The sequence below is a fragment of the Corvus moneduloides genome, chromosome 14, assembly GCF_009650955.1.
Source record: "Corvus moneduloides isolate bCorMon1 chromosome 14, bCorMon1.pri, whole genome shotgun sequence".
Taxonomy (NCBI): domain Eukaryota; kingdom Metazoa; phylum Chordata; class Aves; order Passeriformes; family Corvidae; genus Corvus; species Corvus moneduloides.
Genome location: NC_045489.1, coordinates 15899076 through 15925111, shown reverse-complemented (window position 1 = coordinate 15925111; position 26036 = coordinate 15899076). Strand labels below are relative to the sequence as shown.

At 35.6% G+C, this 26036-nt stretch overlaps 1 protein-coding gene across 6 annotated transcripts in view; it reads right to left on the bottom strand.

Moving 5' to 3' along the window:
* Nucleotides 1-462: 462 nt before the first annotated feature.
* The window catches only part of LRCH2 (leucine rich repeats and calponin homology domain containing 2), a 37861-nt gene continuing 12287 nt past the window's right edge, over nucleotides 463-26036 (bottom strand). The window contains exons 2-22 of one of the 6 annotated variants that reach the window (XM_032123596.1): nucleotides 24554-24698; nucleotides 22312-22438; nucleotides 21402-21507; nucleotides 21165-21301; nucleotides 20809-20942; nucleotides 20592-20679; nucleotides 20159-20270; nucleotides 19792-19889; nucleotides 19629-19696; nucleotides 19294-19398; nucleotides 17554-17631; nucleotides 14013-14081; nucleotides 12663-12711; nucleotides 11435-11551; nucleotides 9424-9468; nucleotides 8960-9010; nucleotides 7833-7890; nucleotides 7080-7192; nucleotides 5760-5897; nucleotides 5384-5461; nucleotides 463-4243 (exon numbers count right to left, since the gene is read on the bottom strand). In XM_032123596.1, coding sequence (XP_031979487.1) covers nucleotides 4124-4243; nucleotides 5384-5461; nucleotides 5760-5897; nucleotides 7080-7192; nucleotides 7833-7890; nucleotides 8960-9010; nucleotides 9424-9468; nucleotides 11435-11551; nucleotides 12663-12711; nucleotides 14013-14081; nucleotides 17554-17631; nucleotides 19294-19398; nucleotides 19629-19696; nucleotides 19792-19889; nucleotides 20159-20270; nucleotides 20592-20679; nucleotides 20809-20942; nucleotides 21165-21301; nucleotides 21402-21507; nucleotides 22312-22438; nucleotides 24554-24698 — 2036 coding nt within the window. In that variant the 3' untranslated portion in view covers nucleotides 463-4123. The remainder of the gene's footprint in view (nucleotides 4244-5383; nucleotides 5462-5759; nucleotides 5898-7079; nucleotides 7193-7832; nucleotides 7891-8959; nucleotides 9011-9423; nucleotides 9469-11434; nucleotides 11552-12662; nucleotides 12712-14012; nucleotides 14082-17553; nucleotides 17632-19293; nucleotides 19399-19628; nucleotides 19697-19791; nucleotides 19890-20158; nucleotides 20271-20591; nucleotides 20680-20808; nucleotides 20943-21164; nucleotides 21302-21401; nucleotides 21508-22311; nucleotides 22439-24553; nucleotides 24699-26036) is intronic. The other 5 variants (XM_032123598.1, XM_032123597.1, XM_032123599.1 and 2 more) reach the window with 5 other exon arrangements.

The window sequence follows — 26036 nt, the reverse complement described above, 5'->3', positions numbered from 1 at the left end:
AAAATCTGAGGAAACTGTCACTAAATGATATGATATTTGAAATAAAGTTTTTAGTGCAGTAAAAAACTAGTGGTCCTCGCCTACAATTTTATTGAGATCATACAGCTTCCCACCTCACCACAACGTAATTTTTCCTACCATCTCAATACTGTATTTGGCTTATCAGAAAATTTTTATTAAATGAATCCATGTAACATTTTGCAACTTCATCTGACTTACCAGAGATCACTGTTTTAGTCAAAAATCTGAAGTTTTTGAATCTGAAAAATCTGAAAAAAACTAAAGTTTGCTAGTGTCAAACAAGTTTAAGCCATGTTTGCTATGGTCTCCAGCTCAGGTGTTCCACAAATCAAAAAGGCGAGAACTTACTGAAGTCGTGGCTAAAACTTGCCTTGACTTCAGTAAGGCCAGGACTTTTTAAAAAAGAAATTCTTATGATTCATGTCAGTTATTTATTGTTTCAAATCAATTGCTCCCTATTTTATGCTCATAGTTCTTGGTTAGATTTTGGAAGGCCTCCAGATAAAGGGGTCTAGATGGTTTCTGCATCCCCAGCACTGCCCCAGTGGGCACACTGGATTAGGAGTGTTGGAGAACAGATGTGAAGCATTTCCGAGATACTCTGTGGGAAGGCACCACACTTCACAACAATTATTTTACTGTCACTGCTTTAAGACCTCACCATATCTGGGACATTATTGCTCAAGTGAAAGATCAGTCATGTGTGACATGCTGCATCCAGTGACATAAAACAGAAAAAATACACGAGGACAGAAGCTCAGCCACTATGCTGATTCACTCTGTAATTTACAGTTCATGCCACATTATTGCAGTTAACTCTTAGGTTCATTAGGAAAACTTAATGCAGCTTCCTAAAGCTTTTAATGTTAACTTTTCTTCATGTCGTAAAGTGAAAACTGACCAAGTGCAACAAGAACTGAGCAGGACTCTGTTTTTAAGAATCCTATCAGCTATACCAGTACTAAGTGATGGCATCACATCCTAAACAAAATGAGAAAAGGGTATCTCAAACATTGCAAATGTTTGAAGCAGGGATTCTGGAATCACAATAGTTCAACAATGCCACTGGAACCATTTCTTAAAAAATTAAAGAAGAAGGAGGAAAGTGGCCCAGAGTTACCCAACAACAAAAATGCACTAGATCTGAGAATGCACAAAAAGTAAGATGTTGGGAATCAAAAGGAAAGGGAAAAGGCAGCAGAGTATGCAGATTCTTGTACAGAGGAGACACAATATTTCCACAGGCTGCTTGGAAATGAAAACTTAAAATTCCAATCTTTTTAGCATCATATTTGAAATTGCTCTTAAAGAAATCACAGTGGGTACAAGCCAATGTTAGGAAGGCTTTAGATAACGATTATTATTATTATTTGTAAAAGCAGTTAGAGATGTGAGAGAGATTCATCCAAGCACTGTGGATCATTTCTCAGACTACTCCTAAGAGTAGCTGAAGGCTTTAATCTTTGCCATACTAAAAGGGAAGCCTTGGAAGAATCGTGATTATCTGTCCCCATAAGCAAGAAGGTAGCCACAATAATTTCCAAGGAATGTCAAAGCAAGACTGTTGCTAGCATGTCTGTGGGAAGAACTTCAGAGTACTAAAACCAACCAACCAAACAATATTTTAGTAGTTTTCAGTTTAAAATGAGTACATAAGTTTCATACCCAGTTTTCAACTTACTAAGAAGACCTTAAAAATCCCTAACTGGTAAGCAGCTGCCATGCTACATTAAGGGAATTCTTAATGTTTACACTGTGATATAACTCAATAAAATTAGTTCAAAAAGGAAAGAAGTTATTTTAAGATCAGAAAATGTATTTAAATATGACAATGAAATAGCAGTGGAGACCAGTTTTCAAATAACTGACAATTTATAATTAGCACTTGCATGGCTAACACTGAACTAAAACTTTGCTCTGGTAGTAGCAACAACAGTGACATGAAAGACAAGGATTTACTCTTTTTGAATGGCTGGGTCCTTCAAATATAGCAGGCAAGCATTTTGCTTAGTGAATTATAACTTTTTCACTAGTTTTTGCATGACTTTTCAGATAATGCCTTTAATGAAAACAGAGATTGAAGTTGTTAAAATAACCATTAAGAAGAGATATAAAAACCAATTAGAGATAGATTTGAAATACGATATTTCAAATGTCAAAGCAATCCAGTTTCCTTAAACACATATTTACCTAACCTAAGATTTATATCTAGGACTTTGCAAATTAATTTATACACCAGCCTCTCCATAAGCTGTATTTTAAGACAACACTATATGAACAATAGAGGATTTTAACTATTACATATACACCAACTTGCTTCAATGGATTTAAAAATAAGCTTTTAAAACTTATCATCAGAAAAAAGTTATTTTTCCTGTCAGCTATTGCCTATAAGTACTACAGTAGAAGGAATACACAATACTCCTCCCCTCATTCTTTTATGAATTATATTACATGGGGTCTTGATCAATTGGAAAGAGCAGAACCAAATTTTGTCACATGCTTGGCAAACACATCCCTCAACTGAAAATAACTTAGCCTGAAATAGAAAATCTGTGGCAGTCAAAATGTTTTTTTAATGGAGCTACCTAGTCATGAAAAACAAATTAATACAAACAGATCTACTACCAAAATGATGAAATTATTTGCAATTTGTTTAGAGAACTCAACTGTGTATGGTTTCAAAATGTTCTCAAAACACCAAGATTTTGTGCAGAAACAAACAAATACATAAACTCAGAAGTTTCAAAAAACCACCACAGTGGAAATTTCTTTTCTTCACATTTATCAATCAATCTAATGTCTCAGCACAGTGACATTTGTACAAACTGACCTGTGTGCTAATGCCACACTCAAGTAAATTACACAACAAATCCTGCAAACACTAAAAAGAGAAAACACTGATACTTCCCAACTAAATTATGGATATACCTGTTGTAAAAATGTAATGTGAGATCAGGAGCAATATTACACAAAATCCTGAACATCACAGCGTAAACCTGAGATTTTGGCAGTTTTATCAAAATGTCCTAAATTACTCTGTATGAATCACTAGTCCTCATGTCTTATTCATCATGTGTATTTGTTTGTCCCAAACAAAGAAAAGTAGACAACTTTTTTTTTGTCCAACAATACATTAAACCAAAAGTAATTAGGTATTATCAAATTAAATATCATAAATAAAAAGTATTTACAGTATTTTCTAATTATTAGACAACAAATAACCAATTAAATTGTGCAACAAACTTAAAACACCCAACGTCAAAAAAGTGAAGTATTACTTAAATCTTCACATACTGATTTTACAAAAAAACTATTAAAATATTAAAAAATTTCCATTTTATCTATTTTAAACAAAGAAATTTCAAAAATGTTTAAGACTATTAAGAGTTATCAATTACACAGGCACTTCACATGTAAACAATCTACAGTACAACTGAAAAAAAATATTTGGCACCAACCTAGAAGACTGGAAAAACTCAATAAACTGTGTCCTTTTCCCATTGTATCCTGTTCTGTGTAATCACCATACACTCACTCAATACTGGCAATGTTAGAAGTGCGTAAGTTACAATCAGGAGTGCAAAAAACAAAGAATGCAAATATTAAGCTTTCAGAGAGTGAAAAGGGATTACAAGTGATCAGTTGCTCATGTTTTTACCATCATACCATCGCTACATTTTTGTATTATCTTTAAATCAAATGATTGACTTGAAAAATTAAAGTGACGCGGGGAGTGTGCTTTGTACTTTCCAAAGTAATTCAAACAACATTTCCAACGTAAAAAAAGAAATCCAGCATTTAACTCTAACACTGAGATGTTAAATGGCAGCTTTTAACCTAACTAGAAAGAGAACCTGATGCTACCACATTCTCTTTGTACATCCAATTACAAGAGAAAAAAAAAGAATAGTTATGTTCTTTTAACTGTGAACTGACTACAAGGTTTTCACACACAGCTCCAAAGTAAGGCTCTCTACAGCATCTGGACAGATTTCAGTTTTTGATGGCTTGGGTGTTCCCATGTGGGAGGCTGAACTGCCTCAGAGCAATCCATATCAACAGAGCAAATGGGAAGTTGTCTAGCTGCCAAGAAGTCACGTCACATGGAAGAAAGCTGAGATACTTTCAATGCAGGCAACTCAAGCAGAGCTTGAACTGTGAGGCCAACCTTCACCAGACCCCTTTCCTCCAGAATGTGATGGGGCAAGCAAAGTCTCTCCTGCAAAAAAACCATAGGACATTTAACCAGTTCCATGCCTTTGTCCCCAGGGTGGGTAACAAACACATTCTCTGAAGCCACACGTGTCATGAAGACACTTGCAGAGAAAACACCTTTGCCCTTAAATGTCACAGGTGGTTCTCTACAGTAACAGAATGGGCAGAAACCTGTTATAGTAACTATCTGTTTAAAGTGTCAAACTATGACAACATCAGAAGATACATAAGAGACTGCTAAATTCATAAAGTAAAGGACTTTCTTTTCATAAGCAGATAAGAAAAACAAGTTGATGGGTGCTGTTGGCTCAGTGGCCTTCTTCCCCCTTCCCCTATTTTGTAGGCTTAGTACCAATTTTTCCCTTGGGATAATTTAGAAGTGCTGATAGACTCAATAATGAACCATTCTCCAAGAAAGTAATCATTCAGTCTCAAAATGGAGCACAAGCTGGACAATTTTCCCAACTTCCAGCTGGTGTTACAAGTAATTCACGAGGTAAATCTCAGCATCTCTAGCTTCTGAATGGCCTGTGGCTCCACACTAGACAGAAGCTATGGCAGAGCAGTAAACCAGGTTCTAAATCAATGAACTAATTTTCTTCTTGCACTGAAATAGATCAAGGGAATTTTGTGTCTCATAATATGCAGGAAATGATTGAATTTTCAGGTTTTTTCCCCTCATAAAAGGAGGTAAGAGGATAAACTTAAGCAACAGAAGCATAAGTAATGAACAGCAACTACAGCCATGCTAAAAAAGATAGCAAATCATTCAGGCTACAGACTTCTGTAATTGCAGGATATTTCCTAGACAGACTGAATTCATGCCAAAGCAAGTAGCTAAACTCAAGACTTTCAAATAATAGAACATCACCCTCTCAAGTCCCTTCCTTTGTTTAGATGACAATTCATTTTACAAGGAGGTCAGAGTTATTTTTACTATAAAGAACTGACTAGAAACCCATAAAGTAGCTTCCTCAGATTCACCCTATAAGCCTGAAATGGAATTTCTCTTCATATCTTCAAGATCTCTGGTCAGTGTCATAATCACTACTGCTCCCTGAATAAAGCTCCTCTAAACCCCCAACATCAGTATTTGCTGACGTTTTCAGTGGTTATTAATAAATCAATAAAGCAATTAGTGTACCTGTGGAACGCCCAATTTTTTACAAGCATCAAGGAAGTTTTCAACATTTCTTCGGCACTTTGCCATGCTGAGTTTAGGCTGTGAAGACAGGATATCAGATCTTCATCAGATATTCATGAAGGACTGTATATTTCTGATGTAAATTCACTTACAGTTACTAAAACACAAGACACGTTCTATGAGGACTCAGTATGAGGAAAACAGCTCTTAAACTAAACTTCTGAGCCTTTTATAATGCACCTTCCAGAAAAACTGAAGTGAATAATGTAGCAAATTAATATGGTAAACCTGAGTCACAGTGTTTTAGTATTGAAATTCAAAAGCTTGTTTTCATGCAAGATGTACCAAAAAATGAGATAAATGACTTATGCCTTACCACTGCTGGCGATGGGACATGAATGCTGGCAACAGAACGTGGCCTTATGTGATTGGCTAAATGGCAAAGAACCACCCCATCCATCAATGCTGCTCCAATGTCATCTGGCAAAATTACCTTCAACCTGGATTCAAGATTCTAGGAAAAGGGCCATAGGTAAGTTACTCTCAACATCAGGTAATTTTTCATTTTAAATCCAGGGTATTTGAAAGCACGCAGAAGTTTAAAAGGAACATTTTAATACTAAATTGAAGTATATGTAATAAACTTACACTTTACTCAGTATAAACATCCTTTTCTCCTTATTGGCCCCATGTTCCCTTTGTTTGTATTGTTAGGTTTTTCTTGGGGGTATGTTATTTTATTGTTTGGAGTTTTTTAAATGACACAACAACATACACTGAGAAAGACATTCTGCCAACAATGACCACAATACACAGCTCTCAAGACCCTATGAGAGTGACCCTCCTGTTATGAGCAGTGACCCTACACTGCTCATAACAGCAAAGCACAGAATTTAAGGACAGAAGTGCTGTGCTGAATATGTCATCAGTGCTTAGTGGGCAGAATCTGTGAGTTGAAACCATACAGGATTTAATGAGAAGGAGGAAAAGACAAAGAAGGGAACACAACTGTGGGAAAGGCTATTTCACTTGTACAGATGACAATTAAGCTGAGGTGGCCAAGGGCCACACTTGTGTTGTTACAGAGAAGGCAAACAATGATTTTTCCCACCCCAACAACAAGACTTTACTGCTCAGGAAGTGAACCAGACAAAACAAACATTCTTCATAGAAGTCACACCATAAATTAGCACTGCCCTGAACAGCAGAGCAGCTATGATTCAATTAACTCTAACTCTTAAATGCCTTGAAAACACAACTACACAAAAGCCAGTTTACTGGAAATCTGAAATGTAGATCCCATTCAGGATTATGTAACTTATAGCAACTTTCTACACTCAAAAAGCATTTGGCTATTTATAAAACAATAATCATTCTTCTTCAGATCTCAGGTCAAACCATAGCAAACACAAGCAGATATTGTCTCCCTTAGAAAATTTAACACCTCAGAAAAAAAAATAATTTCACTTTGTTTTCTAGAAAGAAAAAAACCTCGACTACTTCTCAGTTGGTATTTTCATTGGACCCAAACTAGTACCAGTGTAGCCTGTTATATGAAATTCCTTAGGAAGAAATACCACTACAGAGATGCCCTTGTACAACTGCAACAATTTGGAGGCCTTTAAAACAAAGGTTTACATTGTGGTACAGAGCAAACTAAATGCACTGCAGCCATACAGTGAATAAAGGTACCTACATTGCGAAGCTGTCTGATTTGTTCCCTTTCTTCCCTTAAATGTTCCATTTTCCTCCTCATAGTAAATCCAGGATCCACTGCACCGTAGTCCTGGCGTGAGGCACGGCTGAAAGCTATCAAACATGAGGGAAGTCAGATCAAAAACATTCAAAAACTGAAGATCTATAACTGAGGTTAAAAACAGGAAAAAAATGCAGAACTTTTAAGAACAAATATATTTAAGCTTCCTGCTATAAAAGATGCTGCCTATGAAACATCTTTCAAATAAAATGCAGAGATCATCTTACTTAAGTGTAAATAGATAATTGGATAATTGGAAAATATCTAGAGACAGAACTAACTTCAATACTGAAGTATCAGTTTGGGACACACAACTCCATTTGCACTTCTTCAAGAATCTCAATCTAGCTTTGAAAGTATTTTCATGTGTTTTACTTTTAATCAAGTATAAAGTCTTTAAGCCATCAAACCTCAAGAACAATTGTATAGTGTTTCCCTGTTCTTTGAAAGTGACTAAATATGCCGAAAACAAAGGAGTGGGGAAAAAACCCTTAACAAACAAACAAACCAACCAAATCACTCTACAACTTGAGGAGCTTCCAACTATTTGTTTGCCAAAGGTGCTGTGTACGCCTTTCCCAGTACTATCCAGTGATAAGTAAATTGAGTGAACTGCAGTACTGTGACATGTGCTATGCTTACTGCCTCTAGCAGCCAGGGAAATAAACACACTGTTAGAGAACAGCAGCTTACCTGACCTTGGTTTGAGACCAAACGGACCATGAGTGTTACTATCTGTTCTTTCATAGTCCTGTTAAAAGAGATGAAGTCAATTTTCTTCCACTCATTAAAAGAAATAACTTTTGTTCCCATCAAGATACTGTTTAAATTATTCTTGCCTAGAGTCCTTCTGCTTAACTGTAAAACGGTCTTTTGAAGAGGACAATATAAAATAAATTGAATGAACGTAACCCTACTACATACAGATAAAATTGTCATAATGAGAAAGAAAAGCAGCACCAGATTATTTAAAATCTATTGCAAAATATTTCAAACTACTGCGACCATTCTGTGAACAGAGTTTAAGCCAGCTGTAAGCAGATTCAAATATTCTCCCAATGCTTAGATTCAAAATCTACTTCCAACTATGAAGACTAGGTTTTTCTCATTTCACCATCTAAAAAGAGAAATGCACTCAATATTTTGGTATGTACATGAGATATCTTTGTTTCAACTCGTTTCACTGTATTCTGGGACATGTTTTAATTCTGCTCTCTCAGGCTCCTTATTGACATGAGGTGGAAATGTTAATAATATTTGCTTTATTTCAAGCTAAGCAGGGCAGTGCTCTCACAGCAAGACTCCATGGATGACACCCCTGAATGAAGCTGGAAGGCTGCACCACAAAGGTGACACCCAGGATTGCGAAGGATGAAACTCCTTGAGAAGTGTCAGCACCTTTGGGCTCCCGTATGGAACCGTATGCATGGGTGATATATAAAGTACTAAACCACAAGCTTCAAATCTCTCAGTGACTATGTGCCCTGAAGAACAGTCTTCCTTAGGAAGGCCTATCAAATATGGCAAATCTGATTTTTGTTTCATGAGTATTTTCATCAGGAAAGGTAATGGAGACAGAGAAATGCACCTTTCCTCACACCAGTCAAAAAGAAGAACTCTAGGGGAGATCAGAGTTACAAAGGTAAAACAAGCTGTAACATCTGTCTCTCATTCTGGTTTTGTATTTTTATTATGATGAAGTAGTTCTAATTTTAATTTCCAAGGAAACTAACAACTTTGTATCTGCATGAAAAACCTGGTGACAGCAATGAACACAAAGAAATGTTTGTTGAATGAAAAACAAACCCACAAACTTGTACCTCAGACGACACAGGAGACTGTGGGGACACATTAGTATTATCACTGTCTTGCTAAAAAGAAATCAAAGAGATGAAATTATAAAAATGAAAATGATGATTTAACAAGAAACATGAAATTATGAAATACACAAGACATGTAACATTTGTCAAGTATGCTACAAACTGGCAGCAACTAAATTTTGAAATATGTAAGGCAAGGAGCCACTATCCGCTGTTTACATCAAATATTAGTTTTACATCACCTCTGCTTGATAGGTGAATTAACTTTGCTCTTACCAAAGCAAGCAAATGTCCTACTGTTCCCCAGCAGGCAATCATGAGCTTTTTTTTTTTTTTTTTTTTTTTCAAATAAAGGAGAATAATAGTTATTTCTGCTATGGCTTTGGAATGCAAAGTTAATTTGTTCAAAAAAGACAAGTGAATAAAATTATTTCTTAATATTTCACACAATTACTACATCTCACCTCATCATTTTCATTTCCACTTGAACTCTTTCTGGAAGACTTATACTGCAAAACACACACAATTATTACTTTAAAATGAAAGCATGGTTTTCATTTGAACTAGATGGCTTGCTTTCACTCAGATGTTACTTATTACTGATGGAGCTGCTGAGAACAAAAGCCATGTTACAGAAACAAAGGAGCAAGAAAGAAACAACATTAAAGAACACGACATTTCTAGGCTAGTCAAGATTTTCATCAGTTGAAAGGATAAGAGCATTTTAAAACTGAATACTTTTATAATGTCAGCTCTGCATGTGACAGCGGATCCAAGCGAAAACATCTTAACAATTGCTAACATGAAGCTCTGTTTCTTAGGAAAAATTATGCAACCTGTGAAAGCTAGTTTTATAATATGTTTTTTATGTGACTAAGATTGCTTACATTTTAAGAGACTGACTTGACATTGTAAAAAATTAAATTAAAAAAGATTAAGGTTGCCTTTAAAACTTCAAAGTCTAACCACATCCTTTTACATATTTAAGACAATGCTTTTCCCACAGGTCTGTGTGATTTGTTGTGTGTTGCCTTCATCACTGTCCCACTTCCCTGATTATGCTAAAAGTGTAGGAAATTAAGGAGGAATTGAAGGAAAAAATTTACAGAAGTGATATTTAAAAAAAATAAATGTATTTCATTGTCCACAGAGCAAGTGTACAAAAAGGAGGAAAAGCCCCATGCAGATAGAATTAAAAGGACCATGACTACAAAAGTCTAAGTTTGTTGAGTGCACATGACCAGGCCACTCATCCTCATGATGTGACACTCAATGCGGGCTAAGCAAGACACCAACTGCATTGTCACTGCTTTCTCTCAACAGCAGTGATACCTATTTTTTTTCCCAGCTTGCCATGGAAGACAGCCTCTGTTTCAGTGGTTTATTGCCTTGTTTTTGAAAATGAAACTGTGTATATTTTGTTACTGGCATAGACTGTTTAATTCACTTTGGAGACCCATCTATAGCTGTATGTAATGTGATTTCAGGCATCTGCTTCCATCACAGAGCTCACTACTGACTGGCATTTAAAGCCGTGCTGGTAAACTATGAGGAGCCACTTCAGTATTGGTAGCACAGCTCTTTAGCCAGTCAAACACCTGAATTCTGTTTTACTTAGAAGTTTCTCTCTCTCCTCAAATTCCACAGTAAAAAAAAAAAAATAATTTCAGGATGAAAACCCTGGAAAGAGAATACAACTCCATTATCTCTTCAGGGAAAGAAAAAGCTTTCTGTAATCACAACAATGTATCTGAGCTGTATGGCATGCTCTGTTCTCCCAAGAATTTAATTTCTTTGAAGTTTCCTGGCATTTCACAAATATGTTCGATGGCAAAGACCCAAGAAACTAATTTCATAAGTGACCAATTTAATTTTAACTCAACCCAGCACTGCTCAGAACTCTCCTATTACTCTACATAGCCCAAAATAAATGTTACCCAGAACTTCCCGTGTTCTGCAGAAAGCAGATACTGGCACCTGCTGACTGAGGGTGTACACTACAGCAGCAACGGAACACAGACAAAATTTCCCTTCTGAAACGCAAACTAATGCCATAAGACCCAAAATGCATAAATCATTCCTAGAACCCTGCTGCAAAGAAAAGGCAACGTGTATTTTCTTTGCACTAAAATTAAGTAAATAAATAATTAAACAAAATCCCACCAATAGATGGTGAAGGACCAATGACAAGATTAGGTTTTGGTTTTGCCAGAAAACAACAATGAATTACTTTCTTTTATTTAAAGGATAAACAAAATCTTTGATCAATTTTTTCTTCTTGATTGTCCAGCACTCTCAAATCATCCTAAATACATACATATATATATTTTTTAATCAAAAGAGTCAAATCAAAAATTATGTTACATGCAAATTTAAAAGCATCATGACCTTTGAGGATTTACCTTTACTTAGTTTTATAGTCTCTTCTCTCTTATTTTAAAAAAAAGTGTCACCCACCCTCACTCCCTCCATTACCTTGAAATACTCTTTTCTAATTTGTTTACTTCTCCTTCTTTCTTCATTCTGCCAGATTACTGGCTGTGTTTCTGGCCAATGCTGCTCATCCATTGAATCCTTCTGGTTTTCCAGTGGCTATAATGGTCAGAAATACTTCTATGTAAAATGTAAATATAACTCTTGTGCATTAGCACAAATTATGAAGAACTACAGTTGTTAATTATTTGCCTGTCTCAATCTAGCTTTATGACCTGAAAGTTTAACAGTCTTAATGGTGATTCTGGTAGAAACCACTTATTTCTGTTCAAATCCTAAAATGTATTTCACAGAAGAAAAAGAATCTATGAAATAATTCTTCAGAAAATAACAGTTTTCTGCATTGAGACCAGTTGTGCAGGTAGGTGACGAATCCACCAAAGGCTGCCAGAAATACACGAGTTTCAAATGTGGTTAGCCACTAGCACATCTAATTTCTCACTATGAATAATCATCACACAGAGAAAGGATGGCTGTAACAAAATCAGTTTGAGTATTTGTTGGCTGTTCCTATCTAAAAGATTATACACCCCAAGAAGCTGTAAGAGAAACCTCTCTTTTAAAGTACTGTATTATGCAATATATACTGAGGAGACAGCTAAAGTAGACTGATTCTTAAATAATAATAAATATATATGACTGTCTGCTTGACGAAAACTGAAAGCAGACAATCTGGATGGACTGTTTCCTAAATGTACCACAACTAGAACATGAGGGCATTTAAAGCAGTTGCAGATAACTAATAGATAAAAATAATAAAAAAGTACTCTCTACAGTTTAACTTGAAATTTTATCATATCATGCAAGCTTCTCATTGAGGGATGGAAAATGAAAGCCTACATACTCCAATCCATCTAGAAGTTGCATCTAAAAACCAAACTGAACATTATAGTGAGGCAGTAGCTTTATATGGAAAGATACACTAAAACCAAGAAAGTAAAACTTATGCCTCACTAGTTTCAAGACCTTAAAGATGGTACCATATGCTATTAAAACAAAAGGGCTCCATTACAAACAAGTCAAATTATCTTGAGGCATAAGATCTTCAAAGATCTTACATTTTCCACCACAATTAAGACACCTTCAAGAACTACGTGTATAAGCAACCATATGAATGTATTACAAGTTTTCTGCCATACAGACAAAACCAAGGAAACACCACCACCACCACTCAAATATAAAGGCACTACATTTACATTTGAATATTTACCTGCCAGCTGTATGGGGACACTGGGGAATTCACTTCATTTGTTGAGACACTAAAAAGTGAGATGAAAGGCATTATGAAGCATACTATTTTTTTGTGTACTTTAAAACAAAGTACTTGAAAATATAAAAAAAGTGAACACTTAAAAAGTGGCTTCTCCACAGCACTACAGTATTTTTTAGCCATCGGTATATGGAGGTCACAATGTGGTTTAAAAGTATGACTACTTAACTGAAATCATATTTGACTCTCCTTTACCATAACTTGACAATGGGTCTTCCACCCCCCAGTACTTTATTTAGAAAAAGCTTCTCTTGAAGGTTTAAAGTTTGTTTTGGTTTTAAGTCTCAGAACTGCCTGTTTCATTAACAAACAAGGAAAAGGCAAATTTAATTTTTCCTGCATTACCCTATAATAAAAAAGCCTAACAGAGCTGTACACTTGAATAGGTGGCAGCAACTCAAAGAGAAGAACCTGCGGTAAGTGAGCAAAGCCTGGAAGGTTCCAAGGAACAGCTACAGCATGATTCACACAACCACAGGACACGTGTGCAGCCAGCTCTGCAAAACCACAGGTACCAATGAGAGAGGAGACAGCCAAAGTAAGATGTATCACACTGAAGCAGCTGTACTGGGTCAAGATGCTCCCCTGAGGTGTAGCTGAACTGCAGAAAGCCATTCCCACCCCACTGCGGTTTGGACATTTCCCAATTCCCTAAAGACAAGGCTTTGGGTATTTTTGATTATTGATGGTTTCTGGTTTTTTTTTTTTTTTTTTGCTTTGTTTTGTATGTGGGGGTTGTACTTTTTTTTTTTAAATTCAAAGAAAAAGCCTAAGTACAGCTCCTGCAGACAGTGGATTCCTCAGTTACACATGCTCCTCAAACAATCAAGGTTTTGTAGGCTGAACTCCCAGTAACACTTTTCCAACAGCTCCTGAGAGCACAAAAGGACTGCCAGGGAGGAAAATCTAGATGCCTAAGCACAGCTCCAGTGCCACCTTGTGTAACACAGAATCTAAAATACCTGCACAACACAATCTCCTATGGGAAGAGGTACAACCTTCCACACTGGAATTGGAGGTCTAAAACATAAATGAATTGCTGCCATAATCAGCACCATAATCAGACCTACAAATTTGTTTCTGGATTACATCAATTTTCCTAAATACTCAGAAGAATGGCTATTTTTTTTTCAATCTGAAAGAAAGAAGCTCAAGAATAGACTACTCTTGTAGCTGCAATTTCACCATGAGCTAAAAGCATTATGACAGAAGATGGCAGTAGTGACACAATAAACAAAAATGAAGCTAATAAAATATTGAAAGCTGTGATACATTTAAGTGTAACAATACCATTTTTCAGATTCCATTGGCTGCTTTGGCCTGTTCCTTGTGTTTACTGAAACTGAATGATTAAGAAGCCTAGAACGAAAAAAATAGGTATTTAAAACAATTTTCTTACAGTATGTCACTTTCACTGCATCACATTTCCTGTAAATAAACAAGTTTTGAACATTAAGTGGCACCTTCCATAAAACTAAAATGTGTGTGTACACATATGAAATCCAAGCCCATTCCTGCTTCCATTTGAATTAACAGTATCATTTCCAGCTCTTGAAGTATTTCAAGTTAGCAAAACTTGGTGATAATTCAAACCAAAATGAAGTCTCCTCTTATTTTTCTCCCTAAATAGATACTATTTCAGCTGATCTCACACCTGTGTAAAGTCATGCTGCTCTCAACACAAAAGACCCACTGTTCACTAAAATTAGAAGATGAAAGATAGTCAACTTAAAGCAGACCAGAAAGGATAGGGACAGACCAAGCACAGGAAAGTCAGTCAGTAACAGATGCGAAGATGTAAGAAACACTGCAAGTGCAAAGGAATTGAAGAGAAAAAGGAGGGGTGGAAAATGGAGAAACACAGCCTAAGAAGTAAAAGAAAAGTTTAATGCAGAAGTGAACCAATGGAAATTCCATTTTTCTAAATGGTAAACAGTCAGAAAAGCCTAAACTCAACAAGATTCAGAAATGTGTTTTCATCTGGAGCAAACACATATGATGTGTGAGTGCACAGGAAGAGGATATAAGCTATTATGGATGTTTTAAGTGTTAAAAATAACAAATCAATCAGTAACACTTAAAACTGTTTTTAAGTAAGCATCACATTGAACTTAAGTGACAAATTCTGAACTCTTGAAGGTAGCAATATTACATTTTGACAGTGACTTCAAGTGCAGAAGTGTGATGGAAGTGTATTTACACAGAATTAAATATAGAATTAGAATGTATTAAGAATCAGAACACAACCAACTCTTCAATGGAAGAAAGTAAAACAGTAGTCACCTTTTAATACTTCATTACTATTCCACAGTGCAGCACAGTCATTAACTTTAAATGACTGATGATTTTTCAATCAAACTTCTCTGATTACGGTGATAACTTTGAACTCAGTTATCTCATTTGCAGTATAAACCCCTCATTGTGTGACCCTCAGTTTAATGGGATTATGAGAAGTTAAGCCTGTAAACCTGTAAATGTCTGTAAAAGTTTAAGCCTGTAAAAGTTAAGCCTGTAAATGTCTGCTGCACTCAGTCTGTAGCATCTGCTTCCTATATTTTGTGTTCAGAAACTTAGCTTTGAGGGTGCATTACAGACTTAATTTATACTACAGCCTGAAAAAAGTGTAACCAAAAAAGAATATTCAGAGCATGGGTCATCAAACCAGAATCTCATGCTATTTTAAAGTCATTACCTTTTACAGAGACTCCCCGTTTAAACTAGCTTAGTCTTAACTGAAAGCAATGAGAAATTCAGAGAGACTTTGTAGCAAGCGATGACTACAATTAAAAAAAAATTATACTCAGTTTGATGCAACACTTGCACCAAAACTGACACTATAGTATAAATGCAATGATTGTATATAATAAAGGCTATTCCTTTTTGAAACTTATTATATGAAATGCAAGGAAAAACTATTCAAGCTAATTCTAACATATATATACATACACTTTTCAGGTATACTGTTTCTGTGCAACACGTATATAATTAATGACTGAGTTTATCATGAACTAAAAATATTTAAACAAAGTGTATTTTTATACTTTCTAAAACAGAGCCAGTAATTTTTGAAACTTCCTGTTTAAAAACTGAAGAATACTGATGGGGAAGTAACAGCAAGTTCAGTATCTGACACGTTGCTAAGCTCAGTTACAGAAATCTCAATTTCCTGCGGAATAACGAACTTGAAAGCTTTTAACTAAAGAAAATAGTGAAGAAAACTAATCTGAATTTACTAAATTGCAGAAAATCGGCAAAATAATTTGTTCAGTTTGAAGGGGGTCTGGGGCAATCACCGCAGGCATGTTAATTACTGTCTTTCAAGAAATACAATGCAAAGCAGAGTATATAAAATGAAAGTAGAAGTAGCTCAGGTTCAGAAGTTACATGATGTTGATGGTCCAACAATTTCAGCAACTGTTGCCATTCCTACTATCATTCATTAAATCCAAAACTTTTATTGTACAGGTCAATTATTGTGCCATATACTGATGATCTTTCTGATTTAGTGAACTAAGAACTTGCACAGGACATCTGTTCCAGAACTGCAATCAATTTCCTACTCATGAGTCTTACAGATCACACCAATTCAGTTGTTACAGATGTAGCATAACAATTAATCCTCTGAAAGGGTTCTAAAACTCACACAAATTTTAAAATCTAAATTAATCAACACCACATATTTATATATATTTGACATATATTTACATACTAAACACAAAATGAACATAGTGACTCATTTTTCTACTTCTATATTATGCAAGCACAACATCTGCACTGAAGTGCTTGACCAGATGAGAGAAAAAGGCAATGACAAAACCAAGTATGATATTGTAAAATATTTTCTCAAGTTTCAGGATTTGAAGAGTGGAATCTCTTCTCAGCCACTTACACTTTCACATTTTGTGCAAACATAACAACAATTAATGGACACAGATGAAGTGAACAATGGTAGTGTTACTTAAGGTTAGCTATCCTCAAGTTTAGGCAAGCAAGTACTACCTTGAGTCTCTAAAGTGTAAAAGGACACTAGAAATCTTGTGCAGTGAGACAAAGATGATTTATTTTCAATTCATTCCAGAGCAGTCCACTGACTTCACATCTGTCTCTGCTTTGTGATTGAAGTTGTGCTCTTCTGGATTTAGACAGTTTTAGGAAATCACTGCTGCCAAGTAAGAACCCAGACTTAATTTTGATGCAAATTCAAACAGGCTCATTTGGAACCAATGAAAATTATTTAATCTAAACGACTCTACTGCCTTTTGAAAAAGACAAGGAGTATCCAGACTAAGTTACAGAGCTTCAATTTATAAGGTAACAAAGTTTGAAATCATTCAACACCTACATGTTTGAGTATTGTCTACACTATATTCAAGTTTCATGTTACTGGTGAGGTCTGCATGTTACAAATACTTCCACCATGGGTCAAATGCAAAACAAATTATCTCTGGTCATGCTAACTTGAAAATGATCACTTTAAAACCAAAGTATCAAACAAACAACACAAAACCACCAAACAAACAAAACCCCAAAAAACCAGAAGCACCACTTTGCCTGAGGCACTGTATCTGAGGTTGTACACTTAAAGAAAAATAAAAGGTTTTAGGTTTGGACTCAAAGTGTTCTTCGGAGAATTGCCTAACTAAGTATTTTTCTTAATTAGTATTTCATCCTAAAGAACAAGCAATGTATTGGAAGCTATTTTTGATAACAAACATCTTAGGGTAGCTCAGCCAATCCCTTGAACTCTGTTTTTGTTTTAGAAATGGCCAAGAGCATTTCTTTTGTCCACATTTTAACTCTGGAAATCTGAAGCTCTACAAACACTTTATACCTTGATGCACGTCCTGCCGCCCTGGTCCTCTGGAAGAGTTTCTCACTGAATGAAGTTCTATAGCTTAGTGGCCTTCGTCTGTATTCACATTTCATGCACACCAAAGCCAAAGACGGAGGAAGGAAGCAGGATAGGTTGATGGGAGAGGACAGGGAAGTCATTAGCATAGCAAGCAAAAGGAAAGGAGACTGCATAATATTACAAAAACATACACTGAACAAACAGAAATGTGATTAGTAAGGAATTATTTTGTGATGCTTAACTTCCCTGAGGATTCTCTTTACTGATTGAACATATATTCTACAAATAAGCATAGAAATATCTTCACTAAATACTAAATATTATTCTTATTGCTGATTAAAAAAACCCATGGATTCAAAATCAGGGCTACATTTTCTATCAGAGGAGATTTTGAGCTCATGTACCTAAAGATACATAAACAAACTTTAAAATCTAAATGCTAAACTAAGAAGTAAAACTTAAGAACTATTAAGATTGCATAACCTGCATAATTCAAGACAAAGCAGAACAATTAGCAAGATCACTGCAGTAAGACACAACAACGTATGACAAGTAAAATTCAAGTTGCAGTACTTCAGAAGAGGAGTGGCTTGGTATTTCAAATGATTAGATAACCAGGAAATATGTAATCAAACAAGACCCCCATGCAGCATAAATAACCATTATATAAAAACCTAATATAAGAAAAAACACCCTCATTCTCTCTTCAGTAATATAAGAAAATTATGCATTCTTGGTCTTATTTGCAGTACTTTTGATAGTAAGAATACACTAGCATTAAGATTTCATTCTTATTTTTCCCTTTCCTGTGAACAACAACTAATTCTTGAAAGCAGAGCATGGAGTTCTAAGAAAAACCTATTTTATCTTCCACACATGCACACTACTGTTACTGTTTAACTAATATAAAATGCTGATGAATTTTTAAGACCCTGCAAATCATAGTATTGTGATCTCAGTTTCTCTGAGGGCTTCACATGTATTTCAACCATCTTGAAAATAAAGCAGGAGAGTCTCATAATTATACAGAAATTTGAAAGAAAAAAATACTATATTAAGTTGGTATGAACTTACATCTATTACTGTGGGATACTGAATGAGTGTTAGGAAGTATTTTAGTTAATGAACTACTATTAACTACAACTTTCACCTCTCAGAAGAGCTTACTCTCGAAGTACCTTACAGCATTTGCCTGCTTGGTAAAGGAACAGTACAGAAACTGTTCCTACCCCAGCCTGGCCATATCCTATGTGACTCCAGGTATTCCTTCCTGTTCTTCATTTTACACAGTTGTTAACTTGTTCTGTTACATTCCTTTAATCTGCTGCTTGTTCCTTGGCTCCTTTTCAAGAATTGTTCTGTTGAGATGCCCATAATGAAGCAGAGAAAGGCAGGCAGTTGAAATGATTTATTTTTATACACAGATAATGTCATTTGACAGAACAATGTTCAAACAAATTTCCCCTTAGTCCGCAGGATACTGACTGAAGGAAGTGCCACCTTAATTAGTTTGTGTCTGAATAAAAATAACCAGTCACAAACAAACTGTATGCAGGTTGTGTAATTCAGACAAGAAACACAAGACAGGTATCCTGACAGAGTCTGTCACTTCACTCTTTAGCAGCTGGACAAAACTGTTCTCAAAATAAGGTGTCAAAAGCTTTTGGGTATAAGAGAGGTTAAAGAATAAATTAATTGTAACAAAAGTTATTGTTATACCTGTGTTTTTGTTCTTGCTGCAACAACTGAGCTGCTATTTTTCTCAAGTCAGTCACTTCTTTGAGTTCCTCATCATCTTCAGCCAGCAGCTGCTCTTTCTGGAGTCTGAAAAATTAAACATTAGTGACCTACCTGACTTCAGTGAAGCAAGACTCAGAAACGGCTCATTATGGCAATAACTAAGCAGTGCTTCCTATAAACGTATTCTCTGTCCAAGAGAAGCACTCAGTGTTCAATCTGAGAACTGCTTCCTCCATATGCAAGGAGCTAAAAAAACCCTTGCTTTCACCCCTGCCGCTACTAGTAAAACCTACTCAAAAAAGATGAAGATTTACCTTTTTTCATCTCGCCAGTCCTCATTTTGCTCTATTTTCTGGGATTTCTCAGGATGTTTACCCCGTTCCTTAAACAAAACAAATGTTAGAATTGAATTAGGGGGGAAAAAAAGAAAAAAAATCAAGGCTACTGAACAGTTTTTCTTTTGTCAATCTCTGGTACCTTGACATAGGACAGCAGTGGGCCAATCTGTGCATCTCCCTGCTCAGGAAGAGCTCCCTCCTCTGCACTGGGATCAATGTAGTCATACGCCTCCTGGTCTAGTAAGGATTTATGAAGAGGAGAGATATTGAACAGTTCTCTCGACCGATGTCAGATAAAATGTAGAAATTGTACCTTCTTAAGCTAGAAATAATCTTTTTCCCCCCTTTCTTTCTAGCCTTGTCTGTTTATGACTATTACGTTATTTTATGAAACGATGAAAATACAATACCAACACACGATCCTGTGATTTTGTGCCATTTTTTACATTAGATTACCTAGGCAAAGTATCTGTTACCTAAAATGACAAATGCACAACTGGTATTACCTTTCTGTGGATCAAGTTTACTTCCCATTACGTGATTGTCATTCCTTAATGTCTGTTCCCTTGTTGACTCTGATACCTGGGAGTGAAGGCTGATTGTATCATCATCAGATGGCTGCAAAGACACTCACATTTAGTACAGAACTGACATGGAAATGATATTATTATATGATTTCCTAATAAATCTTACTGATTGGGATATCAATATATTCCAGTCATATCATATTGATTAGAATTGACCTTAACCAGAAAAGTTAAAGAAATACATAAACAATCTGTGTCTGATATGGCAGTCTAATGGTTTAAACTCAACTGTGCAGATACTGAAAGGATATTAAATGCAACTTACTGAGGTATTTCTCAAATGATACAAAATACAAAGGAAAAAATTCTAAAGATCTACAAATTAAAAATTCAACAGTGAAAAAATACTCACTTCTGTAGTGGACAACCTTTTATCCCCATTATCACTTCCAATGCCAGAGTCTGGTCCATGATTTTTATTGGGATAAAAGTCCTCCATGCTACATTAAGAAAAACAACACATTAAAAACCCAGACAAGAATTAAAGAAACAGTAGTTTCACTTTCCTAAAATAAAACAAACGTTCTTTTCAAAGTATGTTCTCTACACTCAAAAACCCCACTACTCACCTGTCTGTGAGTGGCTGGGAGGGGATTCGTTTACCTAATGATGGAAGATCCAAAGAATCTGGTTTTTTATCTATTCTGAGGCACGCCTGAATACTGAGGAATTTAAATATATGTACTTTGCCCTTTAAACATATCTGTTGGGAAACAAATGAACAAAAAGTCTTAATTACACAGCATGGTCCCTGAGAATATACCCCAAGAAATACCTTCTGCACTGCATTTGCAGCCAAAACACCCCAAAAGGAGAAATACAAGAAATACACGTTAAAAAAATGAAAACTTGATTGGTATAAATTAGAACAGCTTCCTCTAAGATCCTAATACAAATTTCTGTATTTGTGTGCTTTAATACTAACCTGTGCTGGTGGTATCTGCATTGGATTGTTATCCAAAACTATAACTTGTAAGTGACGTAACTTTCTGTAACAAATTGGAATTTCTGTAATTTTATTACAAGAAAAATCCAGCTTTACCAAGGGAAGGTCTCCTAATTCTGCATTTGGGGAAAAGAAGAAAACAAAAAAAGAATCAGTTATCTTCTTAACACTTCACCTAATTTGCCTACATCAATGGGGAGAAGATGAGTAGCTCACCATCTGGCAACATATGGAGATTATTTCTTCTAATGTTCAATTCTCTAAGTGACTGCAATTTTCCTATTTGCTGGGGAAGAACTTGAAGTTCATTACAGCTAATATCCTAAGAAAGATATAATTAATAAATCAACTGAACATCTTAAGTGAAATTACACAAAGGAATACTGCGGTCAAAACTATTATAAAGCATACTATTAAAAGAAATCCCAACTACCTTGGATTTTCCACAGAGAAGATGAACCATAACAGATCTTGCGGATTTTTAAAGTATTTAGTGATTCATGTTCCAGAAATATAATTCAAGAAGTTAAATCAATGAATGATAAAATACTGGGTTTTGAAACTAACTCTGCAGCCTAGGAATCAGGCATTCCTGGTATAGTTCCTGTATCTGTCAAAAACTTCTTGTGCTATTGCTGGAAATTGACTGGCATTCTGCCCTCTTCTAAAAATTCTTTTTCCTTAATAAACCTTGAACCAACCCATAAAACTAAAAAAAGTACAGACAGCAATAGCAGGCTCACCAGCTTTTTGGATACAAGCACTAGAGGGTGACAAAACTGCATCAAGTGAACAAAGACTACAGCTATTTCTGACACTAATTTAGTATTAATTTATGTAGACCAGAGTGATTAAACAATCATATAGAGTCTTTCTAGCCTTCTTATGTTCTAAACAGGTATATCACAGGTACTGGAATGAAACTCTCTCTACTATGTCCTTAATCATCATTGAGCATGCATTCTGGGTTTGATAACCTTGAAAAATAAACTGAAAATACCAATAAAACACAGTAGCTGAATTTAAATTTTGTAGTTCTATATTTAAAGAAATATTAATAATTTATTATACTGAAAATACACTGCTTATAAGTTTACTTAGTACAAAGATTCACAGTTGTATTTACCAACTCCATTAGATCTCTCAACTTTCCAATTTCTTCTGGAATGGAGACCAGCTTGTTATTACTGACAACCAGAACTTTCAGTGGAAGATCAAACAGGTATTTTGGCAACGTTGACAAAAGATTTCGACTTGAAAGAAAGAAAAAGGGACAAGCAAGACTAGATTATAATCTCTTTTTTAGCTCTCAGGGAGTCTGAGATGAATATTGTACAACTTTTCTCCCATCCCAGATTACTTTCTCCACCTATTACAATTTCATCTACAATCTCCACCACAATTTCCTTACCAGATACAGCCTATCTCAGGTATGTGAATTTTAGATCCCCATTTTACTTGATGAAATGAGTATGTACTAGGACAGAATCTAACACCAAAATGTACAGAGAAATGTGTTAAAAGAAATAATGTTTGACACTTGCTTTTATCCTGCTGATACCTTCAGAAGTACCACCTGATGTGATAGTCTGCCAAACCAGAACATTATATAAGGCCATTGCTTCTCATGTCATGTTGTTGTGTCTCTCCTGAGCCAACACAAAAAGCCCTAAACATTTATTTATTTTGCTGAGCAACAGTCTGGAAAGTAAGTCTTAATTAAAATATATTTCTTCTGTGTATATCATTTTCCAGCTGCATGCATGTGTACCTGCTATGAAATACATTCTTACCCACTACTGGATTTAAATCTATATTGAAAAAGCTATCCACATTGATGGACTTCCACTGCCAGAAATACATAAAATGTTTCTAATAAGGTACATTTTAAAAAGTCATTGGAAAACAAGCTTGTTCAGATATGGTATGAAATGAAAGCAATTCCTTTCACATATAAAAGTAAAAAAATTAAAATCAGTAATTGCTGTTGATTTAGGTAGAGCTCGCTCTATTTTTGACCAAAAAAAACTTTTAAGTCCTCAGACTACATTAAGAAAAATACAGAAGTTTTAGTGCTTAATTGATATGTATTCAGAGCATTGTTCTCAATCTACAAATCTTGGGGGTTTTTAGTATTTTCTCCACGACTACAGTTTACAGAACTGCAAAATCAACAAAAACATACTCTTGCAAATTACACCATAAAATGACTAGAACCTTTTCACAGTCTCTCTATAAAAGCAACGGATTTATTCTGTAAAATTTAAAGTGGACAATACAAATAAATTCTGTATATAGGTGTGCATTAAGTCTCTTTTTATGTTGCATTTCAGGCAGATATGCCAGGCTTTTTCGGTTGATGGTATGAGAAGCAAAAACACAATGTGCAAGTAAGCTTTTCTTGAACTGACTATAAAAGAGTGCCAATGAAGCAGTCATTCATGTCGCTTACATAGATTTCCTCTGGTTTTCCAGGTTTTGGGTTTTTTTAGGAGCTGCCTGCTTTACTATGAAATGCACAATACGATTCTTCCACCATCTGAATCCCAAATTAGAATCTGAGATCGTGTGGTTTTCTTCTGTAACAAAGCATCTGAGCTAGGAAGGAAGGATTTTAGCCTGCTCTCCAATACTACAGCCCACACGTTCCTGCGCTGTGAAAACAGTCTTTGGATAGGAGCACAGAAATGAGGACAAAGCACAGTTTGGCAAAGGATGATCAGGAGAGTCAACTCTTGAAAGAAGAGTTAGAACTATACAGCATTTCTGTGTAAAGAAATGTATTCAGCACCTCAAACACCATCAAAAGAGAAATGGGCTGCTGCTGAAGAAAGGCCATATTTCTTTCAGAAAATTTTGCAGTTTTGTATCATATTAATCCTCTTTAAAAGTGCCACAGAGCACATTACTCATGAATTAGCACTAGAAGAACTGATATTTGCAGATTTTGAGACAGAGTAGGTTTTGGGGATTTAAATAGCTCTTAACTGAGAAAACTGTTTTGGATTTGATGCAGCCAATATCAGAAACAAGGAATATCGTGGAAAACAGGGTCAGGAGAGTTTTTTAGATTCTCTCTCCTGCCAGAGCTCATATCCATCTTCTGTTCTTGTGAGAAAATCCAACCATATGTTTTCCAAGTTTAAAAAGAGCAGTACAGCAGTGGATGTAAATAATGTGCAAAATGAGCCAGAGTAATTTACCCTCCTGATGGCAGCAAATTTTCATACCTGTAGTTTCTGAACATTGTCTGTCTACATAACATCAGAAACAAAGAAAACTGCAAACACAATGACTTGATGAAGCAAAATTCCAACTCTCCAATGAGATACATTATATAAAGACCAAAACCGACCACCATTACTCACCTAATGTTAAGGTAGGTAAGCATTTGCAGGTTTTTAATAGATTCTGGAATGGATTTGATGCAGTTGTGATACAAATTTAAAGTTTCCAGTGGTGCAAAAAGCCAGACATCAGGAGGAATTTCAGTAAATCTGTTCTTTGAAAGATCTAGAAGCAAATGGGGAAAAAAAATCCTTTTTTAGTCAAGATTTTCCCTGCAGTAAGAGGAGATAACAGTACCCACTGTTATTCTTGTCATGCTCCTAAAAATTAAGGTGTTGCAGGCAGTGTAAAATAATTCAGTTTTACCAGATGCTACCACATATAATTAATACACAAAAGAGCCTTAACATACTAAAAGATTATTGCTCAATGTGCAATTACAACAGAAAGTAGAAGAACGACAGGAATTCAAAAATACATTTCATACTACATAGTTACAATGACACTGAATATCAATTATGATTGTCCCTCTTCTATCAGGTCTTTGTTCTGTGCAATTCTTGGATTTCTTCCCCTCCAACTCTGGGCACAACAGTAAGTCAAGGTACAAACCCAGTCAATGTCATTTTTCCTGTTTGACAGCTACGTTAGAATCCAATGTCATTGTACAATGTATCTGCAATGCTAAAGCCAAGCTCCCAAAACACCCTTACACAGTAACTGACATTCTCCAGCTGCACATTTGTAACTTAGCTAAAAAGAGCATAAAGTTGCAAAAACCAATGCCACACGTATTTATGTATAAAAGTCAAGATGCAATTTAGCCTGGCCTAAAAAAAGGAAAGAGGAGCTATCTTTGACCATGGGAACACAATAGTTGAGCTAGATTTATTCTGACAATGCATGACTGCATTATGCAAATCTGCATGCAGGAGTTATGACAAAACTGCGCATTACCAAAATGCACAGCACCTCTGACTGTATGAAACCTTGAAAAGAACCAGAAAATACAAATGAAATGTGACCCAAGAATCCTGAAAATCATCAGCTAAACTACCAAAACCTGTGTCATCAAAAGTCCACCAACTACCTTGGAAGAAAGAGGTATTTATTTGAGAACAACTGCCCAGTCTTCTGAAAGTAACTGTGGTTCCCAACTCAAGACATTTTAAAAGGATGTGGTGTCTCAGAAATGCTGAACAAACTCTTTTAACAGAGAAGTAATACAGATCCCTTGCTATTTCAGGCTTTAGTTCTCAGTTTTTAACACTCACATGGCATAACTGTTTCTGCTTAGCTCCCATTCTATGAACATTGGAATGAACATACAGTTCTGCAAAAAGTCTAGAAAGGGGTTGGAAAATTGGCTCAAAGTCATTATCTGGTTCAAAGAGAGCTCAATGACCTGAAGTTTAACTGACAAACCAGCTACAAGCAGCATTTCTCAGGGCCAACACTGGAATCAAATGTTGTTTAGTTTCTTCATCACCAACCTGGCAAACAGGATAGAATGTGCCTTCAGAAGTGCACAGACAGCATCCAGCTGGAGGGAGCAAAGAGGCA